Raw genomic sequence first — 23746 nt, 5'->3', positions numbered from 1 at the left:
TTGATCTTCTTTATTTGTCCAGTAAAGCATCACAAAGGGAGCTTGCATGCTACATATGCACCCTGTACAGCAATTTCCCAATACATTTACAGTGCAGTAATATCATAATATGTGAAATCTGGGTCTCAACTTATGGAAGTATGGTAACTCATCTATCAAGTGTTAATTTTCATGTTGCCTTAAGCTTTGGTCATAAATGAAAACACACACACAACAACAACCACACAGAAACAAAGCTGTTTATATTCAAGAACCTTTTATTATCATTGCTTTTGAAATCCCAATACTTATTTTTTAACTTCATCATTGGCATAGCACTGACTCTTTAATTAAGACGAATAATACCAGGGCAAGTCTTTGTGGTTGGTAAAGAACAGAATTGTGTTTCATCTCAGCTTTTTTTGCTGTCCCTGTTATATCTGCACACAATAGTAGTGCTGTACACAAACAATCTGTTAAAAAGTAATATTATTAAGCACTTATTAACAAACTCTTGCCAACCTGAGCTACCAGCAGAGAGAGATAGAGAGAGAAAGAGAGAGAGAGAGAGAGAGAGAGAGGGAAACAGTAGAAATAAAGACAGACATGACATTGGACAGATGTAAGATGACATATCTGTAATTCCACAGTGTTGAAACAAGATGGCTGACAAAGGACATACAGTACATGGTAGTAGCAGTAGTAGAATTAAGTAGTAAATAGTATTAATATCATAAGAACTTTCTCCATGTCTTTAATTGGATTTATGTAACTTGTCAGCTTCTCTCATCAGCTACTTATGAATATTTGCCCAGAAATTTGAGAACACAATCAATGCACAGTACACTCCTGACAAAGGACATGGTCACACTATGCATTAGAGTATTATTTTTTCAATAGCATCAACAGGCTCCCTTGGGGTATTTGAAAAGGGTGGGTGCGAGTGGTGGGGTTGTTGTTTGTGGCTTGCCAAGAGTGTAACAAACATTGCCCAAATCAGTCCTTCCACCCTCCCCGTTTATAACATTTCAAGGCAAAAAAAACAAAAACAACAATGTGCAAAAACAATGAGTATATGCTTCTGATTGGCTTAAGACTACATCTACAACCAATACAAAAAAAACTCTAGTACAGCTGATTATTCCTCATCAGTTAGGTAGGCAACAGAGAGCAACTTCAAGTCAAAAACAAATATATTTCTGAGGAACAGAAAATACAGAGGATAAGATGTCTCAGGACGCTGACCCAAGTCGACATCATCTCACATTATGGAGCATCAGCCATTCCTAAGAGTTCCCAAATGCACTCTTAGGACACGACTCCATCTTGCCTCCTCAATGGGAGACTGAAGGGGAGACAGACAGGTGGGGAAGGGGTAGGTGGGTCACTCATGATATGGAGACAGGAACTGTGAGGCAATGTGAGGTCAGTAGGGGGTGTCATTCTTCTCTCACATAATCTTTGGGCATTGGACTCATCAGCATATGGGTATTGGTGTGTGTGGATGTGTGTAAGTGTGTACATGGCATACATCCATGTGCCCATGTGTCTGTGTGTAATTCGGTACTCGTTGGGATCCTGGTGGGAAGGGGAATGTGACATGGGTGCAGAAGACCAGAGGGGCAGTCTTTTCCTTGGGAGGCGGGGGGGAGCAGGTGTTGAGACGAGAAAGCCAAAGAAGATAGTCCAAGTCCCCCTCTCAGCAGCTGCAGGACTCTGCTGAAGGCTTAGCCCTGTCATTCCTATCCAGTTTGATGGGCTCCGGGAATTCATTGTACAACTCCACCTCGGTTTCCTGAGAGGAAGAGAGAAGGAGATGGTAATAAGAAAGACGAATCCGAGGTGTGCTACTTGTCTCTTACTGATCCTCAACAATAGTCGACAACCAACATTGTTGCACTGAAAGCAATAATCAAAATGCTGTACATCTACAACCCTCCCCTTTTCCTTCTCTCAGCTGCCATGGCAACAAGGCCCATCCCACCCACCTGTTTTAGGGCGTTGCGTGCAATGGTCTGGAAGGCCTGCTCAACGTTGATGGCTTCCTTGGCGCTGGTCTCATAGTAGGGTATGTTGTTCTTACTCTGGCACCACGCCTGAGCCCGCTTTGTCGTCACCTGTGGTGTGCGTAGGGAATGACATTCACAAACATGAGTTGGCAATCAAGACTGAAGAAACACAGACACAACTACTGGACCAAGTAGCAGTTGTTCCAGTGACTTAAGTCAGAACCCACAGCCATCGCTATCACCCACCTGTCTATTCTCCAGATCGATCTTGTTGCCTAGCACCACGAAGGGGAAGTTCTCGGGGTCTCGGGGGCTGGCCTGGATGAGGAACTCGTCCCTCCAGCTGTCTAAGGTCTTGAAGGTGTTGGGCGCGGTTACGTCAAACACCAGCACACAGCAGTCCGCCCCACGGTAGAACGCCACGCCCAGGGACTGGAACCTCTCCTGCCCAGCCGTGTCCCAGATCTGACCAGGAAGACGGGTGGGGAGAGACAGGGAGGGAGGGAGAGACAGGGAGGGAGGGAGGGAGACAGGGAGGGGGAGATAAAGAGGGAAGGAGACAGTGACGGAAGGAAAGAGGATTAACTATTGTTGGGCAACAGTTCTCTTCTTAACTAGGATGAGATTTAAGTCTCTTGATCAAAACACACACTTAAAGTATCATGTCATCGGATGTCTTTGGTCTTCCTTAGATTAAATCAGACCAGCATCAAATTTGACTAATCACACCGACTTGATGATCAACTGTATCTTAAACAAAGGTAATGAACTTTAAGTGTATGTAAAATGCTGACTAGTCCTTAATATTCTCGATAGAACTGCCAGTTTAGCAGTTTGCCTTTGCAGTTTTCCCTGCTCTCCGACTCAACTGATAATACCTCCACTTAATTTGACTGGCAAACATTTAAACGACCGTCTAGGGATGGGTTTGATCAGTCAATCGATCACATCAAAATCTATCATAAAATAGGTAACCGATTAACATTCAGCGGCACACTTGCCTGTTACGATTCTGGGAGGGATTTGTTTAATCGTTTTATCCGACAGCAGCAGACCCTGCTCTTTCATTCACTCCCTGTCAGTATCAAATCCATCAACTCATCGATTGTCAAAGATAGCATCCCTATTTGCCAAGCGTACAATGTATTTCTGGACACGTCTTGGCTGTGATGGCACTGTGGCCGTGTTGTCACTGTGGCTGTGGTGTGTGGTGGATGTCTAAGATTTACCACTCTGTACTTCAGCTCTTCTGAGGTAAGATTCAAGAAATAAAGTCCTGAGTAGCCACAATATTCGAGTCCGGTATTTATTATTGCTTGCAAACAAGAGACAAGAGCGTAACAGCAGCCCAGTGTAAATCCGGAGGTCTGTTCAACGCAAGTCTAAAGAGGCGATTCTCAAGATTGTCTTTTCTAGAGATGAAACACCAAATGTCGGTGCCACAAAGGCTATCACCTGCGAGCTTGTGCTTACGTGAGAGGTGGCGGGAGGGAAAGAACAATGTGGAGACTTCCTACCATATCCTATTGATCAATCGGCGTTCAACATTTCACACTTCCACTATCCGGTTGGCAGGATGTGACAGTCTCTGTACTCTCCCTCCTACCCCTCAGCCCGGAATCACAGCTATCCATCTGGTAATTATACAATGTTTCTCAGAACAATGGCTATAGAACCTTAGAGGTGTGGTAAGAAAAGACAAAATGTAATCACAGTATTCACACAAGTTACCAGTCATATGAAAGTGTAGGTTCTTCAAACAGTTCTATCCATGTATTTTCCATAACAAGTGTCACTGTGGCCGTGGTGTCACTGTGGCCGTGGTGGCTGTAGTGTCACTGTGGCTGTAGTGTCACTGTGGCCGTGGTGTCACTGTGGCCGTGGTGTCACTGTGGCCGTGGTGTCACTGTGGCCGTGGTGGCTGTAGTGGCACTGTGGCCATGGTGGCACTGTGGCCGTGTTGCTGTGTGTACCTGCATGGTGACCAGCCGGTCATCTACCATCACCTCCTTGGTCAGGAAGTCTGCTCCTATTGTTGCTTTGTACTGGTTACTGAACTTCTTATTCACATACTGGTTCATCAAGGAGGTCTTCCCAACACTGATAGAAATAGAGAGGGACAGAGCAGAGGGGAGAGAACAGCAGGGGGGAGAGAACAGTGTTAACGGTTGATGAATTGCTGTTACTTGGCATGGCTGCATTACTCTATCCGGTCCCAATGGTGAAAGAGCAACCGTGACTCATATCAAAAATCAATGATAGGCAGAGGGAGAGAGAGAGAGAGAGAGAGAGAGAAAGAAAGACAAAGAGAGAGAGGCCAGACACTTAAAAGCCCATCAGATGTAGTCTAGACTATGTGGACTGTTATACTGTTTCTCCTCTACAGTGCTGACTGAACATAGCAGGATCAGATTTCATAGAAAGCGCAAGAGAAAGCAAGAGAAGGAGGAGGGGAAAGTTGAAATAAAAGCAAATAAATACAGCAATGAGCAAAGTCAAGCCATGCAACATCTACAGAAAGTGAAAGTCAGCATCAGATAACCATAAGAGTTAGTGAACAGTCTGGCCATAAAGACTGCAGATATGTTTCTGATTCAGCCGAAACACCATCAACAGCAAGAGTCCATCGTTCAACTGGAAAACCATAGCCAGGCGTCAAGACGACAAAAAGTCTGTAACTTACCCGGAATCCCCAAGGATGATGACTTTCAGGAGCACTTTCTTCCTGGATGTCATTCTGTCACGTCTGAGGAGAGACCACAGACACAAAGTCAGGACAACAAACACGTTGTATGCTACATTGTACATAGCGCAGCCGAATACACACACCTGGGAATACAGTAACGATGAGATACCTTATATTTTCTAAATCATAGCTCTGTTCAATGATGTGTGGCCCTGTGTGTAGACAACGCGAGGCTAGGCTATGTGATGAGTGTGTGAATTAGTCATATGTGTAGAGTGCTACAGTATGCCAGTGTGTGACTGGGCCACGGTTTGCGCTCCATTCATTCCAGTCATGTGTTCTCTAAGCCGCTGGCCAAGTCATGAGGAACACATCATTCTCTTTCTCTCTCCAACTCAACCTCTCTCTCTTACACACATTAATAGAGGAAGTGAACCTGAGGGCTTGGCTATATCACTATGCTTCCCATTATAGGAACCAACTCTTAAACAAACAAAAAAACACTTTTTACCAATCTCCTCGAGTGGCCAAACCTACACACCCTGAGAAGAGTCTGAGCTGAGGCTACAACACTGCCGGCCGACTCAGATATGGAATATATTTGCATTTAAAAAAATGAACAAAAAAAAAAGTGTTCTTGGAGGCGTGAGTGATCAGGGCAGATAAATTGCAGTTCTTGGTGAGAACCAAGGCACTGATGGAGATAATATTGAGAATACAAGTGACCCAGGAGTAACCCATTCAAATCCACTGGGTGTTTCTCATCGAAAAAACAATGGAGCAGGCTAACAGTCTGATTCAGGAGAATAACAGCCTTTGTGAAGCGCATTCTCAACCAGATATCTGGCCATCTCAACAAAGAGGGCAGCTTACAAGGAGCAAAGAGAGAACTGCTCATGCAAATGCACAAATATACATATACTCCCCCTTCTTGTATTAACCTATCCATCCTTCTCGAACAGATACCGACCCCTAACTCGCTCAGGGATGTCCCGTCTGGCCACGTCTCATAATTCTCTGAGCAGTCTATTTATAGAGCAATCTGTTGTATAAAGGATCCTAATTTAGTAATACACACCTGGTCCTGCCCCCCCCTCCTCTACCTCACACTCTCTTGTCTCTGTGGTCTACCTCACAGGCCCCTGTGTCTCTGTTGAGTTAGAGCCCAGAATCAGGGTCACTGACAGGACATTAGCTCCCCTCTCTGTCACAGTCCATCAACAGCCTGGTCAGAGACCTAGCCTCTTACAGCACTCTAATGGGCATCTCATAAAGTCTGTCTACTCTCAAACTAGCCCCCATAGCCCCCCCCCACACACACACACACACCACTGCAAGTCATGGGTGACCCTCTCAGCAGACAAAGGCTTGGCCTAAGGCCTACAATGACAGACAGACTGCTCAATCTGTGTGATGCAGCAAATAGACACAGTAAAAATGTTGAACTTGTTCAACAAATCCAAGACCCTAGTAAAATGACCAATGACACCCATATTTACAAACAACGCTTCTAATTTATCACACACGCAGCTTACATTGAAATCTTGACACACAAGTGGGTCAAGTCCACTAGTTTTCTTTTGGGTACAAAAACAACCCTTCTGTCCTCCACCGTGACGTGTGTAGTGTATTGAAGTGTAGTGAGTAGTGTAGAGTAGTGACTCTGAAGCGTGGGGAATAGCCCTTCTTCAGCAGAGCAGCATGACACACTGAGCATGCTCACACCACTGCCACAGTCACATGGCTGCAGACAGGACCTTCAACCCTGACTACTGACATTTGACCCTTGAGCTCGGAGAGGCCACCGATCAGGAGGCAGTGATTCATGGTTGCTGTGATGCGTCTTCACTTTCTGACACAACCTCGTAAATATGCATAACATGACTCTAAGCCTAACCCTAACCCAAAGCAGTATTATTTTGTTTTGGACTGAGGTCATTGCCTTCTGCCCCTCCACCCCACAGAGAGACTGTTGGGTACTGGACTCTTAACACTGCACTGAACACTGCACATGAAGAGGCAGCTAGAACTCCAAGAGTTACTTGGAGTAAATCAGTGCAACTGATTTGTATGCACAGCAGACCCACAGACAAGCACCCAGACACAAACACACTCTAGCCTAATAATAGATGTGTGCACAGCCTTGATGAACACGTTGCTCAACTCATCTCCAACATGTCACAAAGTTACAACACTCTCCCTCCTTGCTGTCAGCCAGGTCAACATAACAGCAGCACCTGGATCCCTGTAGGGTGAGCTGTGGCAATTGTGTTGCTACAACGCTATCCACTCTCCAGCTGGAAACACACATATGCCCCTGTATAATGTAACTGACAGACCTGTCAGAGGGACCAACATCCCAAATTAAATGAAGCCTAATGGAAATAATATAGTCTCGTTGTGTTTAAACTAGTTCACTGCATTGCAGTGAGCCATAATGTAGGATTTTAATACTGTAATATTGCCACCCCCACGCCTACTAGCCTAATCTGCAACCCATGATACTGCATTCGGGAAATCGGATCACATGGGAGAAACATTTCCCCGATTTTAAACCCGAATGGACCTGAGGTAAGGCTATACAACATAAATCAGTCTAATCTACACATATTCAAGAATGAATACCAATACCTTATTGTCAACAAGCAAAACATTTACAGTCCTGGAAAGATTGAGTGACTTCGTGTTAAGGATTGGTTGTGCAGATTCCCTAATACAATGTCCATGATGTCGAAGCCTCCATATCTCGGTGATAGAAACCGATGTGGTAGTGTCGGAAAGCCGGTTTAACGGTTCAGTAATTCATAGCTAAGGTCGGACATAATGTTCGCTCCTGTGTCGGACACAGTAGAACAGGCCCACACTATTGCTCAATCCATCTGAGAAACTGCGGCCGCCCCACTCTCGGGTCACTCGTTTCTCAAACTCTCCGGTCCCTACTACGCATCAAATCCTAGCTAAACAATACGTTGCTGTCATAACATTTCTTTAGAACTTACCTTCAACTTAGAAAACACCGCGGAACGATGTTTTTTTCTTTCTTTTTTTTTTTGCTGCGATATAGCTCGCTAAAAATGTTTAGCAAGACACAGTTTTAGGTAACGTAATAGAAAATATATCAAGTGTTGGGAGGAGAATAATAGCAGAATCGATCGCTATAGCCTTCAGCTTCTCTAAAACGTATATTCTGGCCCTTCCCACTGGCAATATGTTAATATCTAGTGCTAGTAGGCTAGGTTGGGAATCAGATGGGTTGTCTGGTCTTGTGGCCCCAGCTGCTGTTCGCGACCGATTTTTTCCTCTTCTACTCCTTTACTTCCTTCAAAACAACCCCGACGTCACCACGCTGGAACGTGATCACGCACACACAGTCTATAACGCCACGCCCATAGAATATATGTCAAATAAGAATTCAAAATAACCGTACCAGGTGATGTGGTAAGGTTGTAACCAGAGATTTTAGAATACATTCTGGTTGATATGCTCTATGTTGTAATGTATGCCCTTGGTCTGCTACTCAAGTTGACAAAAAAGCTTGTCAGTGGACTGACTCCGTCCACTTCACTGGTCAGGGTCTGGCCCCTCCGACTGACTAATTTTTGGATTATTAAAACAGCTCTCCAAATTGTATAAACACATGTGCTATGGACCTGTCAAGATGAAGCATCAGTGGGAGATGATAGGTTGTAGGAAATAATTGACTATTATGGAAGATTTCATAAAACCTCACAACATAGCCTTCCTTATGGTACAGTATTTCTATTAATGATCAAGCAGATAGGCTGATTACATTTGAATATATAATTGTTTTTATTATCCAACGGTTTATATTGTTTTTCAAATAGATATAACAACACCAGAGGGTGTTGATGAGGAGAACACTGATAAAGACCACTAGAGGGCACTCTTAGCTAATTTCTGATGAATGAGCTCAAGATGAGAATGATAACGCAGTCTGGGCTTGTGTTGCCCAAAACTCATCTTACCTTAGCTGCATTGATATCTACTAGTCATTACCTTCTTGATGAGTATTGTTATTATAATTACCGATGTCGAACTATATCCTTATTACATAATGAGTGCATTCTTTATTTTATATTTCACTCCTGGCTCTGCAGTATAACTCTGATTATATATTCCTGCCCTGAACCCTATAGGCTAACCATGTGTGAGCGCTGTTTTGCCCCATCTCACCCCAATATGTATATCTGAAAAGCCCAGTCTGCCTGATAGCTGCTTGCTGAAGCCATTCTGTCTTCTTTGCTTGTCTGTGTATTCAAACGGGGAAAGGGTTGATAGACTGCCTTCGATTCCTGACAGACTTACTGTAACGTGACTGAAATATGTTTACTGGTTGGCGGGGGAGAGGGGAAGGAGCAAAGGAGAATATTGCTCAGTCCATCATACCAGGTGAGTTTGAGTCGATAGCGATGTCTTAGCAAATGTTGATGGCTATTTACTGGCGCCATACACCTTATGGTCTATGGCGCCAGTAAATAGCGGCCGGCATCAACATTTGCTAAGACAATAGTTTTGTTCAGTCCATTATCTGTGTCCTACACAGTGCAGATAGGGCACTTTTAGGTATATGGCGCCAGTAAATAGCCATAAACATTTGCCAACACATTGCTTTAGACTCAAACTCACCTGAGAAGTGTTGTTGAGTAGAGTGGTACCAGAGAGGAATTATAATATACATATATACTGTATATTCAGGTGCACTTTCAAGCTGTGAATCTATATATGTTAAGATAATTAGCATGTTGTTTGTGGTTCCTTGATCGCTATTTACCATGTTTAAATGCTAAATAAAGTTTAAGTTGGGCGCTCTACCAGTTCCATGTTCTACCAATCAGTGGTGGCCAGCGCAGTGCTGTACTGGTATGCTGGGGGAACAGCATCAAGGAAGGTGACACCAAGAGGCTGAACAAGCTTGTTAGGAAAGCTGGTTCTGTCCTCTGTGTCACCCTGGACACTGTGGAGGAGGTGGCCCATAGGAGGATGAGGACCAAACTCCTGGCCATCATGGACAATCCCTCCCATCCCCTACATGACACTGTGGCAGAGCAGAGAAGCTCCTTTAGCAACTGATTATTACAACCACCTTACACTAAGGAGCGCTATAGGAGATCTTTTCTGCCTGCCGCAATACGACTGTCCAACTCCTCCTCCGTCTGGCTCGATCGGGGTAATCGGAGTCAGGCTGGGGGATGTTAAATCATACTGGATTGTTGTTACTGTAGATAATGTTTCAGATGTCTATTTTATTTTATTATTCTATTGTCACTTTATTTTGTTGTTGTTGTTTGTGATGTGAGCTGATGTAACGCCTCAATTTCCCCTCGGGGATCAATAAAGTATCCATCTATCTATCTATCTCTTATTTTGAAGAAATTCTTATTTACATACATTTACATTGACCGGAGGTAGATGGGCGGAGTTCCACTATTGGAGCTCAGAGAACATAGATGTCACCTCTGACGACTGGCTGAAAACAAGCTGGGATAATGCAAAATAACGGAGCGTGGCAAAATAACCAATGTAGGACTATTTCGAGCAACTATTTCTCCTTCTAATTACAGATCACCCTTAAAATCGTTTCTGCTGTCGTAAAGACGAATGCTTTGCCAAAAATGATGGAGGAAATTGATAGGTACCAAGTCCCTCCAGTCGACACAGAGATGCAGCCAGTGGTAAGTGCTATGCTTGCGTTTATAGCTATATTACTCTGCGAAATTGTTCAGGGTATTGTGCCAAAATGTTTTGAATTGGAACGCCAAAAATGTATTCCGAGATCAGTACGTGCTTTTTACGGGGTTGTCAGAGCTTTGTCGACTAGAGACCGCACAGCTGGACCAGTAATGGCTAACCATAATGCACTACAGCCCCAGTTGGTTCTGTTTGACATTTTTCGTTGATTGTCTCTCTTCTCATTCAGTTCAATCAGTACCGACATTTATCATTAGATTGAGCTGACTTCGTTTGGGCCACTGCCATCGACTCTATCCTTTACACCAGACTGGTGACGTGTTATATCTTGTGGTCGTTGATGAGCTGGCTGTTATCGGCCTGCCGCGCTCCCCGGGGCTGGGCGAAGAGGCGCTGTGTCCCGTTTTGCGGCTGCTGCAGCTGCCGTGCCCGAAGTGGTGGGAGCAGTTGGAAGGGGGGGAGGGGGGAGGGAGGAAGAGAGGGAGGCAGCACTCGCTCCCTCTACAGGGGCTGCTTTCAATACATAAAACATGTAAAAAGAAAAAAGAAGGTATAAGATTGCTAGAGAGGTTGTCTTAGCATTAAAAATAAACCGTGAATAGGCTATTTAGAACATGAATATGTGCTTGGATTCACGCAGGTTTGGTTTCTCATGACACATCTTATACAGGACAGAACGTCCTAAACACACTTCACTTCAGCTGTCTCTAAAAACCTACCACTGTAGGAATGTGTAGGGAGGGGACACTAGTTTACACACACATGTTTATGATGGGAATACGATGTAGGCTATTGAATACAGAGTAGTTAGGTTCCCTCCTAGACTTTTACATTACACTTCCCAACAACAGTAATGTTGTCAAGTAATGCCGTCCTTCCTGACAGTGACCATTGGGAAGATGACTCCAGAACCATGAGACAGCTAGACAGTGATTGGCAGTAGAGAGGCTCCGTCCAGCAAAGAGCCTGTATGGAGGAAAGCTAATGTCAACATGTAGCAGTCTAAGCTCCTCCCACTGCCTGGTCGTAGTCCAGGGAGACCTTGTTTGAACATGGCAGGGTGAATAAATGCAGTCCAGGCCCGTGTGACTTGCCTCCATGTATGCCCTTGGCTGGCTAGAACAAGGTAGGGGTTGTGGAGGATATAATAGAGGGCTCTGTCAGTAGACTAGGTCAGACCAGACCTGATCCCCACCCTCTCCCTCTCCCGCCCCCTTCCTCCTCCCCCTTTCTCCTCCCCCTTCTCCTCCTCTCCCCTCTGTGCCGATGACATGTTTATAACATCATGTGTTTGTCGTACAGGATGCCTCGGAGGCAGACTCAGACACCAGACAAGGTGAAACTGTAGCCCTCAACTACAAGCCCTCCCCTCTGCAGGTGAAGATAGGTGAGTCCAGCCACCCCGTCACACGGATAGGTGAGTCCAGCTAAGTCTGGCAACGCGGTGTGTTTGTAACTGATGACACCATTTCCTGTATTTGGCAGAGAAACAGCGAGAGCTGTCCAGGAAGGGGTCGGTGAAGAACGGCACTGTGGGAAGTCCCGTCAACCAGCAGCCCAAGAAGAACAATGTTATGGCCAGAACGAGGTAACTAACTATTAACTAGGACTAACTAGTACTGTCTGGCACCCATATACAATGTCCCTGTTCAGTATCGCTCCTCTTCCCTCTTGGCGTGTTTCCAACTCTATTCTCTTTGTCTCCTCTACTCTAGGCTGGTGGTGCCAAATAAAGGCTACTCGTCTTTAGACCAGAGCCCGGATGAGAAGCCCCTGGTAGCGCTGGACACTGACAGGTACCACAGCTAACCCTTGCCCTAACATTAGCCCTAACCCTAGCCCTAGCCCTAACCCTACTCGTCTTTAGAACACTAGCCCTAACCCTAACCCTACTCGTCTTTAGACCAGAGCCCAGATGAGAAGCTCTTGGTAGCGCTGGATACTGACAGGTACCACAGCTAACCCTTGCCCTAACATTAGCCCTAACCCTAGCCCTAGCCCTAACCCTACTCATCTTTAGAACCCTAGCCCTAGCCCTAACCCTACTCGTCTTTAGACCAGAGCCCGGATGAGAAGCCCCTGGTAGCGCTGGACACTGACAGGTACCACAGCTAACCCTAACCCTAGCCCTAACTCTCACTCTAACCCTACTCGTCTTTAGACTAGAGCCCAGATGAGAAGCTCTTGGTAGCGCTGGATACTGACATACCCTAGCCCTAGCCCTAGCCCTAGCCCTAGCCCTAGCCCTAGGGGTGAGGGTTGGTATGGAGGGGGGGTGAGATTAGGGGCATTGTGGTGAGGCAGGGGTGCGGTTAGGGAGAGGTGGGTGAGGGTCAGTATGGAATGGTGGGTTGTGGTGCGGGGGTTGTGGTGGGGGGAGTATGGGGTGAGGGAGGGGGATAAGGATGGAGGGGGGGTGGATTAGGGGGGTTGCGGTGAGGGGCTTGGGTGGGTTTTGGAAGGGGAAAAGAGGCTCAGTGTCCCCCTTGCCTGCTCAGCGCTTGACACAGCAGAGCCATATGGTACAGCCGACACTCTTTGTAATGGTTTCCTCTAGCCTACAGATTTACACATGTATATACAGTACATATGCATGACTAAGTGACCAAATTGCGTTGCTGGAACATAATTAATATGTTGAACACACGTCAGATGTGCGCATGCAGGTGCCCACACACAAGCCACACAAGTGATGTATTCTTTCTGTATGTGTTTGTAGTGACACTGACTTTGTGTGTGTGTGTGTGGTGTGTTTGTCTTTGCAGTGATGATGACTGCGATGTGTCCAGATACTCCTCATCAGGATACTCCTCAGCCGAGGTGAGATGTCTGAGGGACCAGGTACCTATGCACTACAGCTTAACTTAAGCCCTGTGAGCTGTCATAAGCATGACATAACCTGTCATATCACTTCCATGGTCACCACCACTTATTCCAACTCCCATGCCCTCTGACCTGTAACCATAACAACCTGAAACATGGTTCTGAGTACCGCACCCTCCCACTGTAACCATAACAACCTGAAACATGGTTCTGAGCACCGTGCCATCCCACTGTAACCATAACAACCTGAAACATGGTTCTGTCTACAGCACTGCCCACTATCCACTACATGATTAATCACATTCATCAACCAGGACCTATGGTGGTAGTTAGTTAGTAATGGTTAGTTATTTAGTTAATTAGTTAGTCAGTTAGTGGTAAGTTACTTAGTTAGTAACCGGTTGTGCTGTTGTCCTCCTGTCTCCTGCAGCAGATCAACCAGGACCTGAACATCCAGCTGTTGAAGGACGGTTACCGGCTAGACGAGATCCCTGATGACGAGGATCTGGACCTGATCCCGCCCAAGTCCGTCAACGCCACCTGCATGTGCTGCCAAGCCACGCCCTCCTCCTCCTGCCAAATACAGTAGCCTCTCCCCCTACTCCATCACATGACCCCTCCACCTATTCCTCCGTCTGCCGAATACAGTAGTCCCTCCCTCATCACGTCATCTGCCCGCCCACTACCAGGACAGCCACAGAGAGAAACCCCATAAGGTTAGGGTTAGGGTTAGGTATATTATAGATATGGTGTAGGTATATTAGAATTGATATGAAAATGAGTCACTGGGTCCTCCTATGGTAGGACGTGCTGTCCGGTCACGTAGGGTTCAGGGGGAAAAAGAGAAGAGACGGACTGAAGAGTGTTGAGACGATGACGATGACGGCGCTGTTGTTGCCATGACTACTGCTTGTGGAACTCTCCGCCTTATTTGGACTTCCTTCCTGTGTTGCTGCTGTTCTGGACAGAGGGATCAACAGCCAATGAACTGTGTGTTTTAAAAAAACAACAACTTGACATTTGATTTGACAGTCTGGAGAGTGTATCATAATGTGTGTAACATGTCCAAACCCCTGGGAAGGTTGAAGGGGAATACAGCAGCAGGTCAGACTCAAGGGGAAACACTAAAACTGGGACTCATATGTGACTTGGTCACGTTCAAGCACCTCATACTGTACAGTACATTGAAATTCAACAAGACAAGTTTTGATTTGGGTGGAACTTGTAGTTGCCTTGGGTCCCATTTCTCTCTGTGTCTCTCTCGCTCGGTCCACTCTCTCTCTCTCTCTCTCTTTCCTCTCTTCATCTTCACCTATCAGTTGTATTGCTCTCCTGTGTGTCCTCTACATCAGACCTGAAGGTGAGCTGTGAGCTATAGGGTCAGGGCTGGGGATGTAGTGAAGTCGAGCTGTGAGAGTGGCCCTTCTCTTGATTTCTAGAAACTCGATTCCTCGCCGTCCTCTCCTTCGGTCCTCCACTTGCTTCCTCCTCAAAAAGCATTGGAGGAGAATATCTAAAGGGGAGGAACCTACAGACAGGTACCACACCTCCTCCAGAACGTTTTGAGTAGGTAGCGAGAGGAGGACAGAGGAGAGGGATGTGAGGAATCGCGTTTCTAACAGTTGAGGAAGGGCCTACTGTATGTAGTATATATTCACTATCTACCTCTGAGCGAACCACTGCTTGCTAGTTCTAGAGAAATCTAAAGTTGAGAAACTCAACAAGCCAAAACTTCCTGTAACGCCAGTGAAGCAGACATGACAGTGCATGCCAAGGCTTGCTCGGGGCTTTCGCATGCAAGAGTATCAAACGGGAAGCGATCGCTTGTTGAATTTTATCAGCTATGCATTCTCCGGTTGTGCTCAGAGGTAGCGTGTTAGCGGACAAGCGGTTAACGAGCTTGCAGATTCACACCTATCGCTGTGTCTCAAATGACACCCGATTCTCACCCAACATATCTTTGGCTGAGAACTGTGTGCGTAACGTTGACTGTGTTATATCATACAGTAACGCCAATGGGAGATGTGTGTGTATTAAAGTTGAGTGCAGGTGTCTATGGCCGCTACAGGAGCACTGCGTTTGGGTACTAGAGTGTCATTTGCGACGTTGCCTCACTTCCACCTCTGAGTTTAAAGTAGAGTATGCCTTAAGCAATGCGTTTTTTTTGTGGAAGATGTTTAATGCTTGTGGTATGTTTTAATTTATTGGAAATATGGGAAAGTATGCATTTGAACATAGGCACAGTGTTGTTTTTTTTATTCTTCAGATGCTTATTGTTATGATTGTAAAGAAGATGTGAACAACTTGCATTTGAATATTGGAACAATGTTATTGTTATGTGTAATGTAACATATCATCAAATAAATATCGCATATCTGAAGAGAAAGTCTTGTGATTTCATGTTTCTATATGATGTATATAGTACAGGACATAGTAAAACACCCAAATACAGCACCACTTCTCATCTCATGACTACATAGGTGGGGGAAGGTGGAGGTGGAGGTTTTGGAGGTGAGGGGGTGGGTGAGGCAAGGGGGAGAAGAAGAGGAGCAGAATAGAAGGGTGGTTGAGAGAAGAGGGGGAGGAGTGATTAGCCTGGAGTTGATCCCCCAGGGACAGATGGCGTAGGGCAGCTTAGCTCCCAGGCGAGTTGAGCCTCTTCTCTGGAGCAAGGTAGTATCCAGGAGAGAAGAAGAGAGAACACACTGTTCACTTAAGGGGAGAAGGCAGAGACAAGCTTGGGAGATAGGTGAGTGAGCCGTCCAGGCCCAGGGAGGTTGTCCTTGGGGAGTGTCAGCTCTGTCTCTGGGTAGAGGGCATGGAGAGATGGGTCAGTGCCTTTCTTAAGTATTGTATATGATCAGCAAAGGTCAAACCACTACCACATAGTGTCTATGTCAGTAACTATCTCTATCTCTATCTCTGTGTCTATTGGAGCAACTATCTCTATCTCTGTGTCGATTGGAGTAACTATTTCCATCTGTCACAGTATTTGTGTCAGTAACTATCTCTATCTCTGTCATGTCTATGTGAGTACAGTAACTATCCCTTATTTCTGTCATAGTGTCTATTGGGTGGGAGTAACTGTCTCTATCTCTGGTATAGAGTCTATGTCAGTTACTATCTCTATCTCTGGTATAGAGTCTATGTCAGTTACTATCTCTATCTCTGATATGGAGTCTATGTCAGTAACTATCGCTCTCTGGTATAGAGTCTATGTCAGTAACTATCTCTTTCTCTGGTATAGTCTATGTCAGTAACTATCTCTATCTCTGGTATAGAGTCTATGTCAGTAACTATCTCTGTCTCTGTCACAGTATTGGAGTAACTACTTGCCAGTAGACCAGTGAGGCAGGACAACAGAGTAACGCCCGGGTAAGAGCGTGTCACCAGGAAGTGTAGCCATGTTGCTGAGGATGTTGATGGGTGTGGCAATGCCACTCCTTATATGGGCACAGCTCCTGTATGGCTCCGCCCTCCCGGCTATCTCCTCCTATGAGTTCAACGCCTACAGGATGCAGCAGTACAACCTGCAGCAGGAGAAACATGGTACTATTCCATACCAACCCCTAGCCCCTAGCCATACAGAAACATAGTACTATTCCATACCAACCCCTAGCCCCTAGCCATACAGAAACATAGTACTATTCCATACCAACCCCTAGCCCCTACTCCCTACTGCCTAGCCCCTAGCCCCTATTCCCTACTGCCTAGCCATACAGAAACATAGTACTATACCATACCAACCCCTAGCCCCTAGCCCCTACTCCCTACTGCCTAGCCAGACAGAAACCACAACTGTGGTCTGATTCTCAACCATTTTCTCGAAGTGCCTTCTTCTATCAGAAGAGACCAGTAGCAAACAATGAATGTGATTATATGTTTGGTTGTCAGTAAATCGGAGTCAGGCTCTCTAAGTTGTATAATATGTGTGTGTGTGTGGGGATGTTTGACCTTTGCCCCCTGTACTTGGCTGTGCAGGTTGCCGTGGTGCCATCGTGGTTGCGGAGGCACGTTCGGCAGACGACCCAGGTCTGACACGCCGCTGTGTCATCATGAAACTACAGGACTTCACTGCGGAGCGATACGCAGAGACGCAGAGGCAGAACGCTGCTGCAGTACTCATACTGTTCCCCAAAAACACCTCCGCCATCTCCCACGATGTCATACAGGTAGAACAGCTTTAAATCAGTCCCAGACGTTTAAGTTTCTAACCCAGAGGTTTAACTCTCAGACAGAGGTTTAATTCTCTCACCCAGAGGTTGAACTCTCCAACCCAGAGGCTTAACTCTCTCACCCAGAGGTTTGACTCTCTCACCCAGAGGTTTAACTCTCAGACAGAGGTTTAATTCTCTCACCCAGAGGTTGAACTCTCTCACCCAGAGGTTTGACTCTCTCACCCAGAGGTTTAACCTCTTAAGCCCCCTGTACTTTATATTATAACATTAGAAACATTAGGGCCCGTCCAGCTCTCTTTTCTAGAGGTTTAACTCTAATGTAATATATGCCATTTAGCTGACGCTTTTATCCAAAGCGACTTACATTGCAGTGAGTGCATACATTTTTCAGTATACATGGTCCCAGCGGGAATCAAACAACCTAAACAACCTAAGCATTGTTAGCGTCGTGCTCTACCAACTGAGCCACAGTGGACCACCTCTCTCCTCCCTAGGCGTTTATGGTGAGTGAGAGTGAGGCGCTGTCTAAGGAGACCATCATGCCTGTTTACGTTGCGCCTGAGGACGAGCACCTGCTGAGTATGTATGAGGAGGTGAAGCAGGCTGCCGCCACGCGAGCCTCCTCTGTGATGGTCAGAGGTAAATCACACACACACATGCACGCTCGCACACCCACACCCACACACACCCGCACTCTGAGAGAGGGGGAGGGGATGGAGGGAGGGTAAGAGGGGGTAAGGCTTTTCTCTCTCTCTCTCTCTCTCTCTCTCTCTCTCTCTCTCTCTCTCTCTCTCTCTCTCTCTCTCTCTCTCTCTCTCACTAACCATCCCTCCCTCTCCCTCTCTCTATGTGTTCCTCTACAGTTATTCGTAGTATGGTCACAGCAACCGCCTTCCAGATCTTAGTCAGCAATACCAGCCCAATAAAGCCCATCACTGACAACGCTATCATTACGTTAGAGGTGAGTGTGTTAGCGGGCCATATCAATACTTGAGAAGTGAGTCTGTTAGCCGGCCTTAGATACGTCTCTGTGCCGCTCCCTCCCCCTCTAATTTGCTGCTAGTTCAGTTCTTACAGGAGCTTCTACAGTTACTGTAAATGGTGATAGCTTCTTGAGTGTGATTGGTCCTCTGTGTGTTTAGGGTGTACTTCCTGGATCCGGAGAGGACCCACCCACTATCGTAATCACCGCACACTATGACTCATTTGGCCTTACCCCGGTAAGTGATGAAATAAACATGAGTACTTCAGGCAGCGGTCTAGAGATGGGATATGGTCTGGTTCTCTTTAGAGATGTGATGTGGTCTAGTTCCATTTAGAGATGGGATATGGTCTGGTTCTCTTTAGAGATGTGATGAGGTCTAGTTCCATTTAGAGATGTGATGTGGTCTGGTTCTCTTTAGAGATGTGATGAGGTCTAGTTCCATTTAGAGATGTGATGTGGTGTACATCAATATAGACATATAAGAACAATAACATATAAGAAATATGACATATAAGATGTGGTCCCGGCTTCCCTCAAAATTGCATTCTTCACATTGCATTCTTCAATGCCACTCTCTCTCTCTCTCTCTCTCTCTCTGTCTCTCTCTCGCTCTCTCTCTCTCTCTCTCTCTCTGTCTCTCTCTCGCTCTCTCTCTCTCTCTCTCTCTCTCTCTCTCTCTCTCTCTCTCTCTCTCTCTCTCTCTGTAACAGTGGCTGTCGTATGGAGCAGACTCCAATGGTAGTGGGGTCACTATCCTGCTTGAGCTGGTTCGTCTCTTCCACAAGCTGTACAGCAACCCCCGCACCCAGTCACCGTAAGTTACTGTACACACAGACCTGACTACACAGTTACACAAAGTCTTTTCTTCATATATAACATGTCTGTCTTGGTGTTGTGTATAACATCTCGGTCCTGGTGTTGTATATAACATGTCTGTCTTGGTGTTGTATATAACAAGTCTGTTTTGGTGTTGTATATAACATGTCTGTTTTGGTGTTATAGATACCATCTCTTGTTCTCTCTGACTGGAGGTGGCAAGTACAACTTCCTGGGAACCAAGAGATGGATTGACGAGAACATGGACCACGCTGGTGAGTTAGGGTTAGGATTAGTACCAATGTTTATACACACATGAATATACTGTATATGTCTATGGTTAGTAGTATATTACTAACCATAGACATAGTAGTAGTATATTAGTTAAACTCCTTCAGCTCTCCAGACTATTGCAGGCAGGTTTGACCTTTATGTGTGTTATTCCTCCAATCAGAGTCCAGCCTCCTCCATGATAACGTGGCGTTTGTTTTGTGTCTGGACACACTGGCTAATGGGGACGAGCTTTTCCTGCATGTGTCCCGCCCTCCCAAACCTGGAACCCTCCAGCACACCTTCATACAACAGCTGGAGCAGGTGGTTTCTACCAGATTCCCCTGGGTGAAGCTTGGGATGGTCCATAAGAAGATCAACCTGGGGGAGTCCACTGTATCTTGGGAACACGAGCGCTACGGCATGCGCAGGATTCCAGGGCTCACGCTGTCTCACCTGGAGGACCCCAGAGATGAGCTGCGACGCTCCATCCTGGACACCATGTGAGTCAAACCCTAACCTAACCTAACCTAACCTAACCTAACCTAACCTAACCTAACTTAACCTGACCCTAACCTAACCTAACCCTAACCTAACCTAACCTAACCTAACCTAACCTAACCTAACCTAACCTAACCTAACTTAACCTGACCCTAACCTAACCTAACCTAACCTAACCTAACCTAACCTAACCCTAACCTAACCTAACCTAACCCAACCTTACCTAACTTAACCTGACCCTAACCTAACCTAACCTAACCTAACCTAACCTAACCTAACCCTAACCCTAACCTAACCTAACCTAACCTAACCTAACCTGACCCTGACCTAACCCTAACACTAACCTAACCTAACCTAACCTAACCCTAACCTAACCTAACCTAACCCAACCTAACCTAACTTAACCTGACCCTAACCTAACCTAACCTAACCTAACCTAACCCTAACCTAACCTAACCTAACCTAACCTAACCTAACCTAACCTAACCTAACCTGACCCTGACCTAACCCTAACACTAACCTAACCTAACCCTAACCTAACCTAACCTAACCTAACCCTAACCTAACCTAACCCAACCTAACCTAACTTAACCTGACCCTAACCTAACCTAACCTAACACTAACCCTATCCTAACCTAACCTAACCTAACCTAACCTAACCTAACCTAACCCTAACCTAACCTAACCTAACCTAACCTAACCTAACCTAACCTGACCCTGACCTAACCCTAACACTAACCTAACCTAACCCTAACCTAACCTAACCTAACCTAACCCTAACCTAACCTAACCTAACCTAACCTAACCTAAACTAACCTAACCTAACCTAACCTAACCTAACCTAACCTAACCTAACCTAACCTAACCTAACACTAACCCTATCCTAACCTAACCTAATCTAACCTAACCTAACCTAACCCAACCTAACCTAACCTAACCTAACCTGACCCTGACCTAACCCTAACACTAACCCTATCCTAACCTAACCTAACCTAACCTAACCTAACCTAACCTAACCTAACCCGAACCCTAAATGCCTTGTTTCCCTGACCATGTGAAAACCTCTGGGCCGTAGTTAGGTCTTCTGCCAACAGAATATCAAAAACCTATTATAGAATGTGCTTATCGCACATTTCAAAAGGGGGGGAAAGCATGTTTTTTTGTACTGTAATCTGATTGAATGAGCATGTATGTATGAGAGGATTAGGTAGTGATGTACTGTATGAGGGGATGTATGACAGTGTTATGACAGTGTTATGACAGTGTTGTATGTATTATGGTGATTCTCTCTCCACAGGTCGCAAGTGGACTTCAGGAAGCTCAAGCGCAATGCTGTTGTTATTGCAGAGTCCCTTGCGAGATTTATGTACAATCTTACTGATAAGGTATGAAAGACACACGCACGCACGCACGCACGCACGCACGCACGCACACACGCACGCACGCACAGAACTGAATTTGAAACCTCCATGAAACAAAGTTACAAAACAAGAACCTATACTATTGAGAAGTCACAGATGTATGACCACAATAAGCATACTATTTGAAAAGCATTTGACATCGTAAGTTATTATTAATAGTCTTTATTACCATGAATGTATGCACACACATCAACTCAGACTTCATGTTGTTTTGTTTGTCTTGGATAATTATCCCTTGAACTGTTTTCCTCCAGGGTTCCCCGAAAGACATACAAGTCTTCAAGGGTCAAATGGTAAGATGTTTAAGGTTTCTGCTCTCAAACAAAACACTAACTCAGTCAGTACATATCTTTCTTGTAATGTCTCATAGCACAAGCTGTAAAGGGAATCCTTGCCACCTAGTGTTCATACTCTAGTATTGCAGTAACTTGGAGAATGTTCAGAATCACTCTGAGCCAGTCATTCTGTTACTAGGGCATCACAGGTCATAACCCTAACCCTAAGTCTCCATTACGTGTCTTTCAGGAGATCCAGGACAGTCGTTTGGCGTCACTCATGTCCTTCTTGACATCCGTCCCTCGGGCCACGCAGCTTTTGGACAAGGAGGCGAGACACGGCCTCCTAGTCAACTCACTAGAGCAGGAGCTGAGGCACTACCTGCATCAGGTCCACAGGCACACGTTCCGCCAAGACAAGAGGTACAACACACACACACACACACACACACACACGCACACACACACACATACACGCACACACATACACACATACGCGCACACGCACACGCACACGCACACGCACGCACACATGTACACACACACACACACACACACACACACACACACACACACACACACACACACACACACACACACACAGAGAGACACTTAGTCACACAGTCACACAAGCACACACGCCAAGTCTTTGTTTTTCTGTGTTTCTGTTTCAGGGATCCTGAGATTACCTTCTTCAACCAAATGGACCAACCAATAACAATGTACAGGTAAGAGAGCAACATCAACATTCAAAGAGCCCTTCTCTAAACCTAACCTTAACCCTAACCCTTACTCTAAACCTAACCCTAACCCTATACTCCAACCCTAACCCTAACCTGATACACCTTCTAAAATCACAGGGATTGCTGAAATGTAGCATGTTGCACCTTTAAGACATATTTAGGATGTTGTGTTAATTCATGCAAAACTGATTATTGTTGCTTGTTTTGTCACCAGAGTAAAGCCTGCAGCTTTTGACTTGTTCCTTGGTGGCTGTATCACAGCTTATCTGGGGATAGTTTACCTTGCCATCCAGGTTTGTACCACTGTTTACTGTTACCACCTACATCCCTACCACCTGACCCAGCCCTACATCCCTCTCTACCACCCAGCCCTACATCTCTACCACCCAGCTCTACATCTCTACCACCCAGCCCTACATCCCTCTCTACCACCCAGCCCTACATCTCTACCACCCAGCCCTACATCTCTACCACCCAGCCCTACATCCCACTCTACCACCCAGCCCTACATCCCACTCTACCACCCAGCCCTACATCCCACTCTACCACCCAGCCCTACATCTCTACCACCCAGCCCTACATCTCTACCACCCAGCCCTACATCTCTACCACCCAGCTCTACATGCCATTATGAGTATCAGGTGGAAACACTGACCTTGTGCTCAATTTCCTTTCAGAACTTTGAACAAATGTACACTAAACTCAGAGCAGCTGTGAAGTCCAAACAACAGTGATGTAAAAGGTGGAAGAGAATGGAGAGGGTCTTAGTGTTACCATGCCTACATTTTCTCCAGTCTCAATGTCTTGCCATATGGATCAGAGACATTTTCAGAATTTTCAGAATTTGAAAGCCATGATAATCCCCACTTCAGTATGTTTTGTAATCCTACCGAAGCATTTTATTACCTTTTTGATTAAACACAAATCCTCTGAATAACCTGCATCCATTGTTTGTGTCTGGCCCCCCACCCCACCCCCATTTTCTTGTGCTTGCTTTCTGCATAATGTGCTCATTGATGCGATATTCAGGCTCATTGATATAAAGAACTGCAAGATACTGTATGCCTTCTATATAATATATATAATATATGCCATTTAGCTGATGCTTTTATCCAAAGCGACTTACATTGCAGTGAGTGCACACATTTCAGTATATATGGTCCCAGCAGGAATCAAAGCCACAACCTAAGCGTTGTTAACGCCATGCTCTACCAACTGAGCCACAGAGGACTATCTGTTCTACCTATTCTGTGTTCTATCTGTTCTACCTATTCTATGTGTTCTATCTGTTCTGTGTTCTATCTGTTCTACCTGTTCTATGTGTTCTATCTGTTCTACTTGTTCTATGTGT

The 23746-nt window shown here is 45.6% G+C and overlaps 3 protein-coding genes across 4 annotated transcripts; 2 read left to right on the top strand and 1 right to left on the bottom strand.

Annotated features, from left to right (window-relative positions):
• Positions 1 to 239: 239 nt before the first annotated feature.
• On the bottom strand, positions 240 to 7986 carry LOC310803965 (ras-related protein rab7-like). The gene is made up of 6 exons (XM_083668999.1): positions 7674 to 7986; positions 4672 to 4734; positions 3962 to 4088; positions 2235 to 2453; positions 1968 to 2096; positions 240 to 1774 (listed from the first exon to the last, which is right to left on the bottom strand). The coding sequence occupies exons 2-6, from the start codon at positions 4722 to 4724 to the stop codon at positions 1679 to 1681; spliced, it is 624 nt and encodes a 207-aa protein (XP_083525125.1). The 5' UTR covers positions 4725 to 4734; positions 7674 to 7986; the 3' UTR covers positions 240 to 1678.
• A 2190-nt stretch (positions 7987 to 10176) lies between these two features.
• LOC310803360 (protein FAM219A-like) lies at positions 10177 to 15571 on the top strand. 2 transcript variants are annotated; one of them, XM_083668099.1, is made up of 6 exons: positions 10177 to 10367; positions 11686 to 11770; positions 11869 to 11971; positions 12099 to 12179; positions 13149 to 13203; positions 13637 to 15571. In XM_083668099.1, exons 1-6 carry the CDS (start codon positions 10308 to 10310, stop codon positions 13793 to 13795), a joined length of 543 nt encoding a protein of 180 aa, XP_083524225.1. In that variant the 5' UTR covers positions 10177 to 10307; the 3' UTR covers positions 13796 to 15571. The 2 variants fall into 2 exon arrangements, with proteins under 2 accessions (XP_083524225.1, XP_083524224.1); XM_083668098.1 differs by having other exon boundaries at positions 13149 to 13224.
• Positions 15572 to 16610: 1039 nt separating this feature from the next.
• Positions 16611 to 23129, top strand: LOC310804126 (BOS complex subunit ncln; the record flags this gene model as incomplete). Its single annotated transcript, XM_083669231.1, has 14 exons — positions 16611 to 16755; positions 17188 to 17378; positions 17879 to 18023; positions 18248 to 18345; positions 18527 to 18604; positions 19080 to 19183; positions 19372 to 19460; positions 19640 to 19958; positions 21254 to 21341; positions 21632 to 21670; positions 21903 to 22075; positions 22327 to 22380; positions 22610 to 22688; positions 23073 to 23129. 14 exons carry the CDS (start codon positions 16611 to 16613, stop codon positions 23127 to 23129), a joined length of 1659 nt encoding a protein of 552 aa, XP_083525357.1.
• Positions 23130 to 23746: the final 617 nt, after the last annotated feature.

The sequence above is a fragment of the Argentina silus genome (assembly GCF_951799395.1).
Source record: "Argentina silus genome assembly, chromosome: 4".
NCBI classification, from domain to species: domain Eukaryota; kingdom Metazoa; phylum Chordata; class Actinopteri; order Argentiniformes; family Argentinidae; genus Argentina; species Argentina silus.
Note: the sequence above shows the minus strand (reverse complement) of the source record. Positions and strands in the feature narration are given on the sequence as shown.

Coding starts and splice junctions, on each gene's coding strand:
- LOC310803965 (XM_083668999.1), bottom strand. CDS start 4,724: ATGACATCCAGGAAGAAAGTGCTCCTGAAAGTCATCATCCTTGGGGAT. Junction 4,089..4,671: donor ATCATCCTTGGGGATTCCGG/GTAAGTTACAGA, acceptor TATTTCTATCAG/TGTTGGGAAGACCTCCTTGA. Junction 2,454..3,961: donor ACCGGCTGGTCACCATGCAG/GTACACACAGCA, acceptor CTTCCTGGTCAG/ATCTGGGACACGGCTGGGCA.
- LOC310803360 (XM_083668098.1), top strand. CDS start 10,308: ATGATGGAGGAAATTGATAGGTACCAAGTCCCTCCAGTCGACACAGAG. Junction 11,972..12,098: donor AATGTTATGGCCAGAACGAG/GTAACTAACTAT, acceptor CCTCTACTCTAG/GCTGGTGGTGCCAAATAAAG. Junction 13,225..13,636: donor TGAGATGTCTGAGGGACCAG/GTACCTATGCAC, acceptor TGTCTCCTGCAG/CAGATCAACCAGGACCTGAA.